At 39.5% G+C, this 15,382-nt stretch overlaps 1 protein-coding gene across 3 annotated transcripts; it reads left to right on the top strand.

Annotated features, from left to right (window-relative positions):
* Nucleotides 1–1,309: 1,309 nt before the first annotated feature.
* On the top strand, nt 1,310–12,499 carry c8g (complement component 8, gamma polypeptide). 3 transcript variants are annotated; one of them, XM_088321895.1, is made up of 7 exons: nt 1,315–1,607; nt 7,869–8,014; nt 8,112–8,182; nt 8,255–8,362; nt 9,117–9,221; nt 10,592–10,627; nt 12,140–12,499. In XM_088321895.1, the coding sequence occupies exons 1-7, from the start codon at nt 1,425–1,427 to the stop codon at nt 12,157–12,159; spliced, it is 669 nt and encodes a 222-aa protein (XP_088178021.1). In that variant the 5' UTR covers nt 1,315–1,424; the 3' UTR covers nt 12,160–12,499. The 3 variants fall into 3 exon arrangements, with proteins under 3 accessions (XP_088178022.1, XP_088178021.1, XP_088178020.1); XM_088321896.1 differs by lacking the exon at nt 9,117–9,221 and having other exon boundaries at nt 1,310–1,607; XM_088321894.1 differs by lacking the exons at nt 9,117–9,221; nt 10,592–10,627; nt 12,140–12,499 and adding an exon at nt 8,519–9,072 and having other exon boundaries at nt 1,345–1,607; nt 8,255–8,376.
* The last annotated feature ends 2,883 nt before the right edge of the window (nt 12,500–15,382 follow it).

Genomic DNA, 15,382 nt, shown 5'->3' with positions numbered 1-15,382 from the left:
TGAGGTTTGTTTTTTAGTGTGTGTGTGTCCTTATTCAAAATATTTCATGAATTGTTCTCTCTGATCTAATCAACGTACCCCTATACTATTTTTCAGCCAAACTCCTTACCAACTAATGTCGTTTACCCCCTAAAAATATCCATCCATCCATTATCTGCACCGCTTATCCTCAGTGCTGGAGCCCATTCCAGCTATCTTCGGGCAGTTGGCAGGGGACACCCTGAACTGGTTGCCAGCCAGTCACAGGGGTAGACAACTCGCTTGCTCACTCACACCTAGGGACAATTTGGACAGGCCAATAAAAACTATAAATATCTGTCCAGTTCAACGTGAAAAGAAAGAAAAAATAAATATAAAACACGCTTCTTTCCAAGTATAATGTTCTTGTTTGGTTAATAGATCATTATTATCTCTTTAGCTGCACCGCTTATCCTCAGTAGGGTCGCGGGGGTGCTGGAGCCCATCCCAGCAATCATCGGGCAGTGGGCAGGGGACACCCTGAACTGGTTGCCAGCCAATTGCAGGGCACACAGGGACAGACTAATCGCTCGCTCATTCACCCCTAGGGACAATTTGGTCCGGCCAATCCACCTGAAATGCATGTTTTTGGAATGTGGGAGGAAACCGGAGTGCCCGGAAGAAACCCACGCAAGCACGGGGAGAACATACAAACTCCGCACAGGAAGTCTGGAGCTGGATTTGAACCCTCGCAGGAGGTTCCCATGACATGAACTGTGCTTCACATGGTTAATAGATACATTTGTTTATTTAAAATTGTCATGATGACCTATTTATTTCACCTGTGCCCGCTCGTTTGGCGCCAGCTGCTGCTGGCTCCCTGATTGGTTCCCCGTCCTACTTAAGCTCAGTCCTTTGACTCGCCTGTTGTCAGTCCGTCAGCAAACCTCTGTTTTCACTAGGTAAGCATTTTTGACTCAGATCCCGTCGGTCACGTTTTGTCAGAGACAGATAGATAGAGATAGATAGATAAACACCGATAGAGATAGATAAACACCGATAGATGGATGAGGAAGAAAAGATTAGGCTTTATTTATAAATGAATATGCATTTTTATAGTTGGTAGATAATTTTGACATAGCTCTTTAGAGGATAGAGTGTGGGCACCCCTGTAACACACAATTAAGCGACATCTAGTGGTCTATGTGACACACTCTCACTTTAAAACTTAAAACATGAAATCTTACATACCCCACTTAAGACCAACCCATCTATATAAACCGACAACATATTGAAATGCGTGCATTCCCCCAAAGAAAGAATCATCTCACAGTTAATATTTAACTTCTTTTGGCCACTGTTTGTCTCTGCCATCAACTGTCACAGTCATTTGGAGTATAAGAGTTTGGTCGGACATTACACACCGCGAAGAGGAAGCAAACGTCGACGTAAACGAGCAAAACAAGATGGCAGGAGCATGGAGGTTTACGCTTACATTGGCACTGTTGATATTAGCGTGTTTCTGGGGAGCGACAGAAGCTGTAGGCGGAGCCAAGAGTCGGCCCCGGCCCCAAAGACGACCTCGCAAGAAGCCGAAGGTCCAACCTGTAGACCTGACGGAACCTCAGAAAAATATCGAAATACAACAGGTAGGGTATTTTGTTGACAGTGTTTTCTGCACTATGTGGCACACCGGATTATGGATTGCACTAACAAAGAGAATTGACTTTCGTTATAATGCGTGCTGCACTATAAGACGCATGGAAATAGTACTACAGTAAGAACTGCGGTTTGTGTGAAAAATGCTAATTTAGATGTACTACAACATTATATAGCTTGTTTAGCATGCTAAAAAGGAAGCATTGGAGTCAACTAGTCCCTAGTTTAACATAACGTGGTCAGGATAAAAAACGGGTCGTAAACCGGAACGCGAGAGCAGACTTGGTCGGGATCAAAAACAAGGTCGTAGCCGGAGACAGACGGGGAGATCAGGAACGGACAGGTGGATAAACGGGAGCAAAAACGAGACAGGCGGGAGTGAGAGTCAAAAAGGCTTGCCTAGTATCAACAGAGGTTCGCAGACGGACTGACAAATGGAGAGTGACAGGACCGGGCTTAAAAGGGAACAGGGAGCCAATCAGGTGATTCAAATCGTAATCATGACAGTCGCTTAAATATATAGCACAAAATGAATTTACACATCAAATAGTTATTCTGTAAAGCTTTTAATTGTTAATCCAGCTGGGATTAAGTATTTCTATAATATTAAGCACAAAATAATCACTGAGGGTAATAGAAAAACTAGAACAGGAACAAGAGAAAGTAGTATTCACAGTTGCTAAGAAGTATTGCTAATTTAGCAAGTGACAGTTACCTCAACAAAGATTTACCATAGTAACCATCCATAATTGTGACCCTTAATTTTAATCATAATGAACGTAAGCTGTTTTAAGCATTTTTGTCCATTTCAGTGTAGCTCAGCTTTTGATAAACAAAAGAGAGTGTCAGGAATCGGAATAAGAGGAGAACCCAGATATTGGACAGATGGGGTCGATACTGGACAGGACGGACAGACAGGATTGATATCAGGCACTGGAGACTGGAGTCCGATAACAAGCAGGATGAGATAGACGGAAACGATAAAAGACACTGGAGATTGAAATGAAACAGAACAAACTTGACTGTAACGCTACCAGACACTGGAGATCGATAACAAACAGAACAAAATAGCCGGGAACGGAACTGGAAATCAATAAAAAACAGGACAAAAATAGACGGGAACAAACCGGACAGGAAACACAGGCAAGAAACATGACAGAGTCAAAACCCACGTCTTGCGGGGCAGAGGTTCATTGCCGGACTGACAAAGGGTGAGTGAGAGCACCGAGCTTAAATAGAAGAGAAGCCAATCTGTCAACGAGCCAAGGCTGGTGCCACACGGGCGTGGCCAATTGGGCGCCATGGGCAACCGTGACAGAGAGACAGACGGATAATTTTTTAATTGGAATATTTTATATTATGGAACATAATTTAACACGATGACATCTGGTTTCAGCACAAATAATATTTCATTCGTTTATAAATATGCTGTTTTCACTCTAAAATAACTAGCTAACGACGTACAGAATAACCAGACTTCCTTTCTTTAGTTGCTGTTTATTCGGACAATGTCCTCATCCATTAGTCTTATAAAGTTGCTCTAAAACTAAAAACAAAGTACAAAAAAGTCCTGTTAGCTTGCTAGCTATACAGATACATTCTAAGCTAGGCTAAGCTAACAACAATCCAAACAATATTATGTAATTTTGTACAAAACGTCACCATAAACAATACTCTTTAGAGAAGTAATCACAATACATTTCATACTTACGGACAATTATCGTCCAAAGCAACAGCAAAAAAAGATTTGCTGTTGTCGAATTTCTGCGCATTCTCTTTTCTTTCCCTTTAACTACAAGTAAGCACTCAAAGACCGCTCTATATGTTTCTCAAAGGCAGAAGAGTTACTTCCAATTTTATTCACCGGTCTATCAATATATCAAAGATGGCATCATTTTGCCGTTTTTCTAGTCACACTAGTTGGGGAAATAAATCTTACATAAAATGAGCAAAATTCTTACTTGGTTTTGTTTATACTCATATCAACATTCAAAGGAATTATATTTTAATATTTACCGGAACTTTTCTATTCCCGTGTCTTCAAACTTTTTTGGTATTTAAAGATTTCCAATTGATAATAAAATTGAAAATGAAGTGAAAATCGAAATGTGGCGTCTGAGCTGCTATCGAAGTTCCGCACTTCTGTTTTGTTTCTGTTTAGCAAAAAACACTTTACATGTTAACCACAAGAGGGCACTTAAAGAACACTCTATATCAGGGGTGTCAAACTCATTTTCACTCGGGAGCCACACGATAGAACAAATATTTTCTCGGGGGCCAGACTAGTAGATTAGAGAGAAAGAAATAAGAGAAAGAGAGGGGGAGAGAAAGGTAGAGAGGGTGGGACGAAGAAAGAGAAAGAGAGAGAGAAAGGGGAAAGGGGAGAAAGAGAGCGAGGGAGAGCAAGAGCAAAACAAAAGAGATAAAAAGAGAAATAGTGGGAGAGGGTGAAAGAGAGAAGGGAAGAAATCCAAAGAGAAATAGAAAGAGAAAGAAGGAGAGAAAGAGAAGAGGAAAGCAAGAGAAAGATAAAATGAAAAAAGGAAGAGAGGAAAAGAAGGTAAAAAGACACAAAGAGAAAGAGGCAAAGAGGAACAAAATATGTGAAAGAGAGAGAGAGATAGAGACAAAAAGGGAGGAAGGGAGAGTGAGAGAGAAAAAGAAATGCAAACACAGTACAACCTTTGAGAGGCACCTGGCTTTGGCAACATCAAGTGAATATCTTTCAACCTGCAGCTTGTTTTTCTCTTGCGCTTCTCCGAGCGTTGTCTCGCGGGCCGGATTCAATCCCTTAGTGGGCCTGATCCAGTCCGCTTGTTTGACATCCCTGCCCTATGTGTTTCTCAAAGGCAGAACAGTTACCCTTTGCAGTAGAATTTAATTTTGTCATGGTTGCCCATGTCGCCCAATTGGCTCTGCCTGTTTGGCACCAGCTGCGGCTCGTTGACTGATTGGCTTCCCTGCTATTTAAGCTCAGTGCTCTCACTCACCCTTTGTCAGTCCGTCAATGAACCTCTCGACCCGCGAGACGTGCGTTTTGACTCCGGTATCGATCCCGTCTATTTCGTCCTGTTTTGATATCGTCTCCGATCTCCTGTGTCAGGTATCGTTACCGTCATTCTCGTTCTGTCTGATCTCTTTCTCCAGTCTCCTGTATCTGTCATCAGTCCTGTTAGTCCCGTTCTGTCCGGTATCGACACCATCCGTCCGGTATCGGCTCGTGTAACTGATATCGATCTTGGTCTCTGGCTTCCTGTGGTTCCACACTAGACTTCTGTCTTTCTTCTTCCGCCCAGCGATCGCCGAACCACTGGCGTTTGTGTTAATGTGCATGACTGCCCCATTCCCGTAAAAATAGAGCTCGTGTGAAAAACGTTACGCATCTGGGTCCTCCTCCTGTTCCGGTTCATGACAAATTTGAACTATTTCAAATTCTATCCACTGTATGAACTGTAAAGCGCATTTTCAAATTTCTGGCTTAGGTGCGCCTTACATTCTGTAAGAGAGAAAAACTAGGAATTCAATGTATCAGATCATTGAAGAAGGTAAAAAAAAAAGGCTGTAATATATAAAACGGCTTCCATCTTGAACATGTTTAAACCTGACATGGATTGCCAGAGTTGCAAAACACAACACCTCTGAAAAAAAAAAAGCCAGTACCTCAAACATGCACTTTGCTTTGTACGGAGGTCAACAAAAACCACCAGCTTGTGCAACTTGAATCATGGGGATTTATATAAATATTATACAAATAAAATCACTTATCTAAGCCCAATAGTATTTTGCACAAGGTATTTTGAAAAAAAAAATATTGTGGAAATAGTGTATATAGTATGTAAATCACAAAACTGCATCATTAGGTTTATATCGACTTGTTTTACTTTTCTGTAAATAATTGTATATTATGGGATTTCATTATTTAAAAAAAATAAAATAAATATATATATATAAATATATATATATTAGCAATGTTGATGTATTTTTAATTTTACTGGGAAAGTACTTTGTAAAATATTGTTGGAAAAAGGAAAATATCTCATCTCATCAGCTGCACCGCTTATCCTCTGTAGGGTCGCTGGTGCCCATACCAGCTATCTTCGGGCAGTGGGCAGGGGACACCCTGAACTGGTTGCCAGCCAATCGCAGGGCACGCGGGGACAGACAACTCGCTCGCGCATTCACACCTAGGGACAATTTGGACCGGCCAATCCACCTGAAATGCATGTCTTTGGAATGTGGGAGGAAACCGGAGTGCCCGGAGGAAACCCACGCAAGCACGGGGAGAACATACAAACTCCGCACAGGAAGTCTGGAGCTGGATTTGAACCCACGCAGGAGGTTCCCAAGACATGAACTGTGCCGCACATGCGCTAACCACTGCGCCGATAAGGAAAATATGTATTCCTTAAAAACTGAAAATACGGAAAGATATGTTAAAAGTATTGGAAAAATAAGAAAAAAATAATGGTTTATTAAATTTTAAGTAAATGGGAAATTTATATAGCGCTTTTCAAGTCAATGAAGTCCTCCAAAAGTGCTTTACAATGTGCTTCACACTTACCCATTCACACACACACTCACACACCAATAGGGAGTTAGCCATGCAAGGCGCCTACCTGCAAAAAGATTTCTGTATCATTTTTGTTTAAAACCACTAGTCAACACACCATTAGTTTTTTCCCCGTAGACTGTGTAACATTATTCGTTGGTCATACTTACTTCATTTTAGCTAATAATATCCAGATTAAAGGGACAGTGTGTATCATTTGACCACTATATGTCGTAGTTTTCCTTCATGCAACCAAAAACGAGGAACAACACAATCTTTGAAGACTCTAAGTGACAAGAAAGCAAAATGTTATTATATGTTTTTGCCCTTTTGCAAGACTTACGATTTTGGGGAACTTGTAGCAGCAAGATGGCAGAAAATTATGTCAGCTCCTTTAGGTGAGGTTCATGTTCCTCAAAATACAAGCAAATTTCTTTTTAAAAAAATGCACCTTTGTATGAGTTTTTATTTTTTTTGTTTTTAAATCAATATGGTTTTAAAAAATATATATATTTTTCTTTTACCACTAGAGGGTAGTATATATTAATCTTGGCGTTGTTTTGGTTTGGCTCACTTTGTCTTTTAAATATAAGGCAGGGACATTCAAAGTGTATGCTGTTATTTGGAAAAAAAAAATGCCTGTTGGAACTGTTTAAATCTAGGCTTAAAACACACTTCTATTCTATAGCATCTGAATAACCTATATTTTATGTTGACAATATCTGTGTATTGTTTGTTAATGCTATATCCATTGCAACCTGGTCATCCGTATTATTTTCCATTTTTTATTCTATATTATACTTTATTTATTTTGTATTTTATTTTTAATTGTACTGTTTGTCAATGCAACTGTCAAGACCAAAACGGACACAGGACCCACTTGCGTTGCATTTCTAACAAGTTTTATTGGAAGAGAAAGAAAGTGTTGCGCCCACGATCCGGTGGTTGTTGGACGCGGGAAGCAGGTCGCTCTGAACGCGGAAGTGGATCTTCCGTGGCGAGCGATAGCGGTGTTGGGAACGGAAAACGGGTCAGTAGCCGGGACAGGAGAGCATAAATGTGGTGGAGGTCGTAAGCGAGTCGTAAGCCAGGAGAGTAGACATGGTTGGGGACAAAAAGAGGTCGAAAGCCGGGAAAGGAGAGTAGACGTGGTCAGGATCAAAAATGGGTTGAAGCCTGGAGACAGACAGGAGCAGAAAACGGGTGGGAGTCAGGGTCGAAAAAGGCTTGCTAGTGTTAACTGAGGTTCGCAGACGGACTGACAAAAGGGGACGGATTGGAGTGGCCTTAAATAGGGACAGGGAGCCAATCAGAGTCCGAGGCAGTTGGCAAATCAGTAATCATGACATGAACATCTATTGCAGCCTGGTCCTCCAGGAAGGGGGATGACCTCATGTGCTTTCCCTTCTCAAGGCTTCTTCATTTTCCTCATTATGAAGTTTTTGAGTTTTTCCTTGCCCTCATGTAGGTTTTAGATCAGGGGAAGGTGTAATAATAGTCCGTAGTTTGAAATAACCTGTGGTCTGTGCAGCCCTTTGAGGCTCCTTGTGATTAAGGGCTATACAAATAAACTTGACTTAAAACAATGTCAATATCTTCTCACTACATCTTGTTTAAACTGCGAAATCTTTTCATCCAATGGTGGGCTCTGAAGTCAGACCAGTTGAGAAACACTTCATTCAATATATGTATTGTGTTTCAGATGACAGGGACATGGTACTTACTCAACACTGCTTCCAAATGCTCCTTTTTAATGAATCACGGAACCAAAGTGGAACCGACAGTCATGAAACTCACGTTGTCCAGTACTTCAGAGCAATCGCTAATGGTCAGCACTAAAACACGTCAGTAAGTAATATCAACAAACTCAAAGACACAATTTCCCAATTTGCTATCCAAACAAAGTGACTCAATCCCATACAAACTACCTTTGTCCCTTTTTCAGTAATCATCAGTGTTGGGAGATACTGCAGATGTACAATTTGACCCCGACCCCAGGGCGCTTGACACTTAAAGGTTTTTGTTGTTGTTACTATGACTTATTTTGAAAGAGATTTAACGTGAAAACACCTATATGACTCCCATAAGGATCTCGACCAGAGCTGGATACCGACATTGTGATCAGCGAAACAGACTACACCAATTATGCCATCATGTATTACCAGAAACAGGGCAAGATTACCATCAAACTCTATGGTAAGTATAAAAAGGTAAGTACAGGCGCTCCCCTACTCACGACCATTCGACTTACGAAAAATGGTAGAAACAATTTTTTTTTTCGGGATGTCAAAAAATATCCGGAGATTGCTGTCAGCTCAATTTTGCATTGTGTGCACCTTTTTCCGAGTACAGGACAGTATTGTAGTGCTTCTTTCCGCCACTACCGGCGTGTGGCGCTGTGAGAGGTCACCCAGCATTCACCCCGAAGAAGAAATCCGGCCTCCTCTTCCTAGTTCGTGTGTTAACATTCTATACTGTATCTCAAGCACGCTAAGAACTTTGACATTTTTATTGTTGGATATCTCGCACATCCTTTCAATATGGTTAGTGTAAAGTGTGAAGAAAAGGCGAACAATTTCATTTGAAATGAAAGTGGAATAAAAAAGCTTGATGTGGTTGAGAAAATGGTTGGAATGCTTTTAACCACGGAGGAGGACCTCTTGAAGCCCATCTTCCAAAAGTAAGTTAGACTTAACTTCATCTTTAAAGAGCATATTATTTTCTGAAATGTTTATTTTTTAGTACAAAACAATACTTTTACTTATCAAAACCTTAGGCATACTTATATAAACCTTAAACATACAAAATATATCACTGAATCAACTTACGAACAGAATTCAACTTACAAACGATCGTCCGTTAGCAGGGCAACGTCTGTATGACTGAAAATATGATTTCTTTTGGTAGCATTATTCATTGTATAAATATTTTTTGGGGTTTCTTTCGTCAGGCAGGTCTGTGGACAATCTGTCGGAACCGTTGTTAACCAAGTTTGAGCAACTAGCTGAAAAACAAGATTTTGGACTGGCCTTCCTCTTCCCCTTCCCAACCTACAGTACGTCTGCATGCAAAAATAAATAAATAAGCAAAGAAATGAATACTAAAATTTAAAAAAATATGAAAAATAAATACATATATAAAAACAGAAACAACTGGGTGGAATGGTAGTGACTGGTTAGCGTGTCTGCTTTGCAGTTCAGAGGTCCCAGGTTTGATTAGAAAAAAGCTACATGTATAAATCACAAAACCACGGTAAAACCTATGGGTCGACAAACTACGAGTACAAATCAAAAAAGTAATAGGAAAATCTGTGGGTCTAAAAGCTACGAGTACAAATCAAAAAGCAAAACACTACATGAAGACCAATCAATGGAAAAGCTACGAGTACAAATCACAAAGCTACGGAAAAACCTATAGGTCAAAAAGCTACGAGTACAAATAAAAAAGCAAAGGAAAAACCAATGGGTCCAAAAAATACGGGTACAAATCAAAAAGCAAAGGAAAAACCCATGGGTCGAAAAAATACAGGTACAAATCAAAAAGCTACATGAAGTCTTATCAGTGGAAAAGCTACAAGTACAAATCCCAAAGCTACGGGTATACCTATGGGTCCAAAAGCTACGAGTACAAATCAAAACAGTAATAGGAAAACCTACGGGTCGAAAAGCTATAGGTACACATTAAAAAGCTAAAAGTTACATGAAGTCCTATCAGTGGAAAAGCTACAAGTACAAATGACAAAGCTACGGGGAAACCTATGGGTCAAAAAGCTACAAGTATCGATCAAAAAGCAAAGGGAAAACCTATGGGTCGAAAGCTACAAGTACAAATCCAAAAAGCAAAAGATGAATCAGTAGAAAAACTAAAGGTACAAATCAAAAAGCACCGTGTATAGATAAAGACATACACCATTTCGAAAGCCAGCTTTCCCTTTAGTTTTTTTACAATATGCAAAAAACATGCATGACTTACCACATTACAACACTATAACCTTATCCTCCTTGTTTCATAACCTTATCTTCTCTGTTCCTTTATATTCTTCACTGTGAATGTGTGAAACTGGAGTGTCATGCCCAATTTCGTTGTCATAATATATTAACCCATTTTGTAACAATGACAATACAGCTATATTCTATTCTATTCTATATTGCCATTTTATCTGACATTGTTTTCGTCACATTTATTTGCTTATAAAATTGAAATGAATGAATTAAACATGAGCATATTGCTATTATATCTACCGTTGCTTATATATTGATTATATGTATTTGTCATTACAATTTTAAAAATAAATAAATACATAAATACACAATCCATAAATAAGTCCAACTACCTTTTTAGTTTAAGTGGATTTTGTTAATGTGGTTTGATCACTGCCTATGAAATTAAAAAAAAACCTTTATTTTATTTTAATTATTTTTTTAGGTCACTGTGGTGATGTGGATCAGGATCACCAAATAGGTGAGATTGCATTAGAGGCGGGTAAGCTTTGCTAATGCTTTTGAAAGTTTATGACACATTCATGGATTTCAAAGAACAAGTATGTTTTTTCCTTCGGACAAAATAAAATGTTGTTAGAGCTTCGTTTTCAACCAGTGTGACGGGGCAAACCAATTTGAGACCTTATCTTGAGTGCCACAATGTCTTCTTTACAAAACAAACATGCCATTCTTTAGTATCATTGCTTATGCAGTCATCAGCTTAGTAACTGTAACATTCATTCATTCCAGTAAGTGGCTGCAGATTACTGTTTTTTTAATTAATTTATTCTTTTAACTTTTATACTGTATGAGCACAGTGGGTAAAGTAGCCAAAAAATTTGCTCAAGTAAAAGTACCGTTACTTCAGAATAATGTCAGGACCAGGACGGGAAGCAGAACCCACTAGCGTAACGTTACTCACAGATTATTGGGGAGAAGCGAAAGGGATGCACACTCGATCCGGAGATCGTTGGTCGCGGGGAGTAGATTGCTCGCGGGGAGTAGATTGCTCGGAACGCGGAAGTGGTCAAAATCAAACAGATTGTGGCGAGAGGAAAACAGGAGCAAAAACACAGGAACAAACGGAGATTCTCAGGGCTTGACTTGTCCAAACAGAGTTTCGCAGATGCTCCGACAAAAGGCGACTCACAGGACAGCATTTAAGTAGTGATAGGGGGCAATCTGTCAGCGAGCTTCAGCTGGTGCCCATGGGCGTGGCCAATTGGGCGCCATGGCAACCGTGACAGAAGCTGGCGCCACAAGGCGTGGGTCAATTGGGCGCCATGGCAACCGTGACAAATAATTTTACTCAAGTAGAAGTAAAACTAGTCATCCAAATACTTACTTCAGTAAAAGTGAAAAGTACTTGTTGAAGAAGTTACTTAAGTACTGAGTAGCTGTAGCAACATCATATTTATTGATTTTTTTGAAAACAACCAATCAGATCATCAAATTATCAAAATCCATCCAATCCGCGAAAAAAATACATTGAATTACAAAGTACATTCAAATATTCAACGTAAATTCAAGTGCTTTAATAAAGAATAAATAAATTAATCACACTTCGCACCAAGTAGCACATTTAAAGCTCCAATACTTAACAGGCTATGCAAGCAGAACAACAAGCTAGCCCACGAGCTTTAATTTTACTCAAGTAAAACTACAGGTGTTTTGAAAGTACTCCTGGAGTATATTTCTCAGAAATTACTCAAGTAAATGAAACGGAGTAAATGTACTCTGTTCCGATCCACCTCTGTGTAGAAGTGTTTACAGTATATCCATTTTATATAAGCGTACATCATGGGAGAACTGACTCATGCCGTGCAAACTCCTCCAAAAACACCACAAAACATCCCATTTCTGAGTGTTAGCTTGTGCAACAATCAATCACTTATATCATACCAATCAATCAAGTCAACACGTGTTACTCAAGAGCTGCTGATATGTTTTTTTTGTGTGTTTTTAGCACAAAATTGTCTCCCTTTCCTTGCAGACTGCATCCCCACGTGCTGAAGCCATGCTTTTTTCTCCCCTCCTCGGAACGTTGAATCGTAAAATCGGAGTCAGGCTCAAGAAAGCAAAAGGGAAAACTCAGTTGTCTTCTTTATCATCATAATTTATGCTTATTTCCTCCCGACGCACAATTCTGGCACATGTACTAGTTCTAAAAAGCAGATGTGAGATCTCATGGGAGTTTTGGTTATACAACTAGAACTTACAAAATACAAAGTGTGTGGATTACATAAGCACTTGAGGACGAGTTTGGTGCGTGCTTGGGTTAATAAAGTTTTGGGGGGAAGTAAATGCACATAAACAAATAAATGAATAAAAACAATTCCCCATTTTCATAAAATTGTTACTTGTTTTATTAGAAAACGAAAAGGTGGTCATATTTTAGGAAACAGCACAAAGAAGGTTTTGAATAATAACAGTAATTCGTTATATAACTAGAGTGACTTTGACTATCAGTCTTAAACCAAGTTCTTTAAGGGACAGTGTGTGTATTTTTAACAGGGTTGGGTAGGGTTACTTTAACTGGATTACTTTCAATTACTTTTGGATTACTCCAATACCAAATCTGCTAAAAATGACAAAAGAAACTAAATATGAATAAAATGACTACATTTTGTGCAGGCTTGGGGAGTAACTGAATACACGGAACGGCAAAAATGATGTTGGCAAGCTGTTTGGATTTATTTTCATTTTGTTTCTGTCGCAGTTTATGTTAGTTTTGCCGGAGATCCAAGAGATCAAAGCCAGGAGAGAAAGCTTACCACGTGTTGAGAGTCATAATTTTATTCATATTTAGTTTCTTTTGTCTTTTATTAGCATATTTGGTATTGGAGTAATCCAAAAGTCATTGAAAGTAATCCAGTTAAAGTAACCCTACCCAACCCTGGTTTTTAAATACTACTCATTGTCACGACCAGAACGGAAACAGGACCCAATTGCGTTACGTTTCTCACAAGTTTTATTGGAGGAAAGAGAAAGGGCTGCGCCCACGATCCGGTGTTCGCTGGACGCGGGAGGTATGTCACTCCAAACGCGGAAGTGGATCATCCGGAGCGAGCGATGGCGGTGTCAGGGACGGAAAAAAAACGGGTCGGTAGCCGGGACTGGATAGCAAGGCGTGGTCGGAAAAGAGTCTTAAGCCAGAACGGGAGAGTAGACGTAGTCGGGGACAAAAAGAGGTATAAGCCGGGACGGGGGAGCAGACGTGGTCAGGATCAAAACAGGACGTAGCCGGAGACGGATGGGAACAAAAACGGGACAGGTGGGAGTCAGGGTTGAAAAAGGCTTGCCTAGTGTTCACTGAGGTTCGCAGACGGACTGACCACAAGGGATTGACAAGACTGGGTTTGAATAGGGACAGGGAGCCAATCAGAACCTGCGGCAGTTGGCGCCAAATGAGCGGGCACAGGTGAATCATGACACTCATAGGTTTAAACTCTGAATTTAATCTACATAGCATAAGTTTCACCCACAGGGAGCTGAGGTAATTTTCTCTTTATCCTGGTGCTATGGGTACCCAAAAAACACAAAAAACGTGTCGGGAAAAGTAATAAGAATAATTTGGTCACTTTGAGTCGTCATGGTTTTTTTTTTTCTGTTGTGCATTTTAGAACTCGTTTTCGGTTGCACTAAAAAATACAGTGAGTGAGAAGTGACGGTCAATAAGTAAACACTGTCCCTTTAAATACATTCAATCTAGAGCAGGGGTGTCACACAGGCGGCCCGCGGGCCGGATCAGCACAGCTAAGGCCCACGAGATAACGTTGAGGGAAGCGCAAGAGAAAAACGAGCTGCTGGTTGAAATATGTCCACTTGATGTTGCCAAAGCCAGGTGACTCTCACAAAAGCTGTACTTGTATTTCTCTCTTCCTCCCTTTTCTCTCTTACTCTGTCTCTCTCTTTCACTGTCTCTGTCGCTCTTTTTCTCTTTCTTTGTTCCTCTTTGCCTCGGTGTCTTTTTACCTTATTTTGCTTTCTCTTTTCTCTCTTTCTCTCTCACGCTCTCTTGATTTTCCCTTCTCTTTCTCCCTTTCTGTCTTTCCTACTCTCGATTTATTTATTTCTCTTTCTTTCCCTTTCTCACTATTTCTCTTTTTATCTATTTTGTTTCTCAACTTCTCTCTCTCTCTTTTCTCTCCGTCTCATTTTCCCTTTCTATTTTTCTTCGTCCCAACCTCTCTTTTTCTCTTATTTTTTTTCTCTCTCTTATCTACGAGTCCGGCCCCTGAGAGAATGATTGTTCTATTGTGTGGCCCCCGAGGTAAAATGAGTTTGACACCCCTCATCTACAGGATAATTGTGGGATTACTATGGAGTTAAAACGTGATTAGTTTATCGACTCAAAGCTTTAATCATATGTTAACTCCAGAGTTAATAATGCCATGTTGTCGAAAGAGTTAATGCTTTAACTTTCAGCAGTTAAAGTTTTCAAACTTAAAGTTTGATTTAAAATGAGTTTTATAGAGTTAACACCAAAACATGTGCAATTAAATATAGAGCTTTAACATAACAAATTTCTTAAATAAGTCTAGAGGTAAAACATTTACTCAGGATTATACACAACATTAACTCAACGCCAAACTCATCCGAGCTTTGTTTTTTGCTGTTAAAACGTCCTGAAATTTTGGCTTAAAGGAACAGTGTGTATTATTTGACCAGTATGTTGCTGGATTGTGTAGTGCAACCAAAAATAAGTGCTAAAGAGAACAAGAAAAAATACAAACTATGGAGACCCGAAGTGAATAAACTATACTGTTTTCCTTTTCATGATTTAGCAAAGTTGAGATAGCCATGGCAGCAAGTTAGCGGACAACCATGACAGCTCCCTTTCAGTGAGGCTCATATTATCTTAAATAAATACAAGATTCTTGAGCTACAATAGTCATATGATATCTGCTTTTTGCTTATTATTTAACTCAATATTGTTTTTCAAATGAATTCGGTTTCATGCCACTTAATAATACACAATGTTCCTTAAATCCTCTTGTTTAAATTTCAACTTTTAAATAGAGCTTCAAGTTAACCCTTCACCTGGGTGTTAACATAGTTTTTAAGCTTTAACTTTGCTTTTAAAATCAATTTTCAAGATTTCTTCCCAAGTAAAAGATCAGTATCACACAGAAAATGTTTTAACTGCCGTTATTGGGGTTTTTAAGACTATTTTTTACTGTCCAAGCAGTTTAACATATGTAACTCCTAAGCTTTAAATCCAACAATAAAGCAT

Source organism: Urocampus carinirostris, chromosome 18, assembly GCF_059441175.1.
Source record: "Urocampus carinirostris isolate Australia breed hairy pipefish chromosome 18, RoL_Ucar_1.0, whole genome shotgun sequence".
Lineage (NCBI taxonomy): Eukaryota > Metazoa > Chordata > Actinopteri > Syngnathiformes > Syngnathidae > Urocampus > Urocampus carinirostris.
This window is presented reverse-complemented; position numbering and strand designations above follow the sequence as displayed.

Bases quoted from the DNA above. Each gene is read 5' to 3' on its own strand.
- c8g (XM_088321894.1), top strand. From the start codon at position 1,425: ATGGCAGGAGCATGGAGGTTTACGCTTACATTGGCACTGTTGATATTA. The intron at 1,608-7,868 runs GTAGGGTATTTT...ATTGTGTTTCAG, and splicing joins AAAATATCGAAATACAACAG to ATGACAGGGACATGGTACTT. The intron at 8,377-8,518 runs GTAAGTACAGGC...TTCCGAGTACAG, and splicing joins TCTATGGTAAGTATAAAAAG to GACAGTATTGTAGTGCTTCT.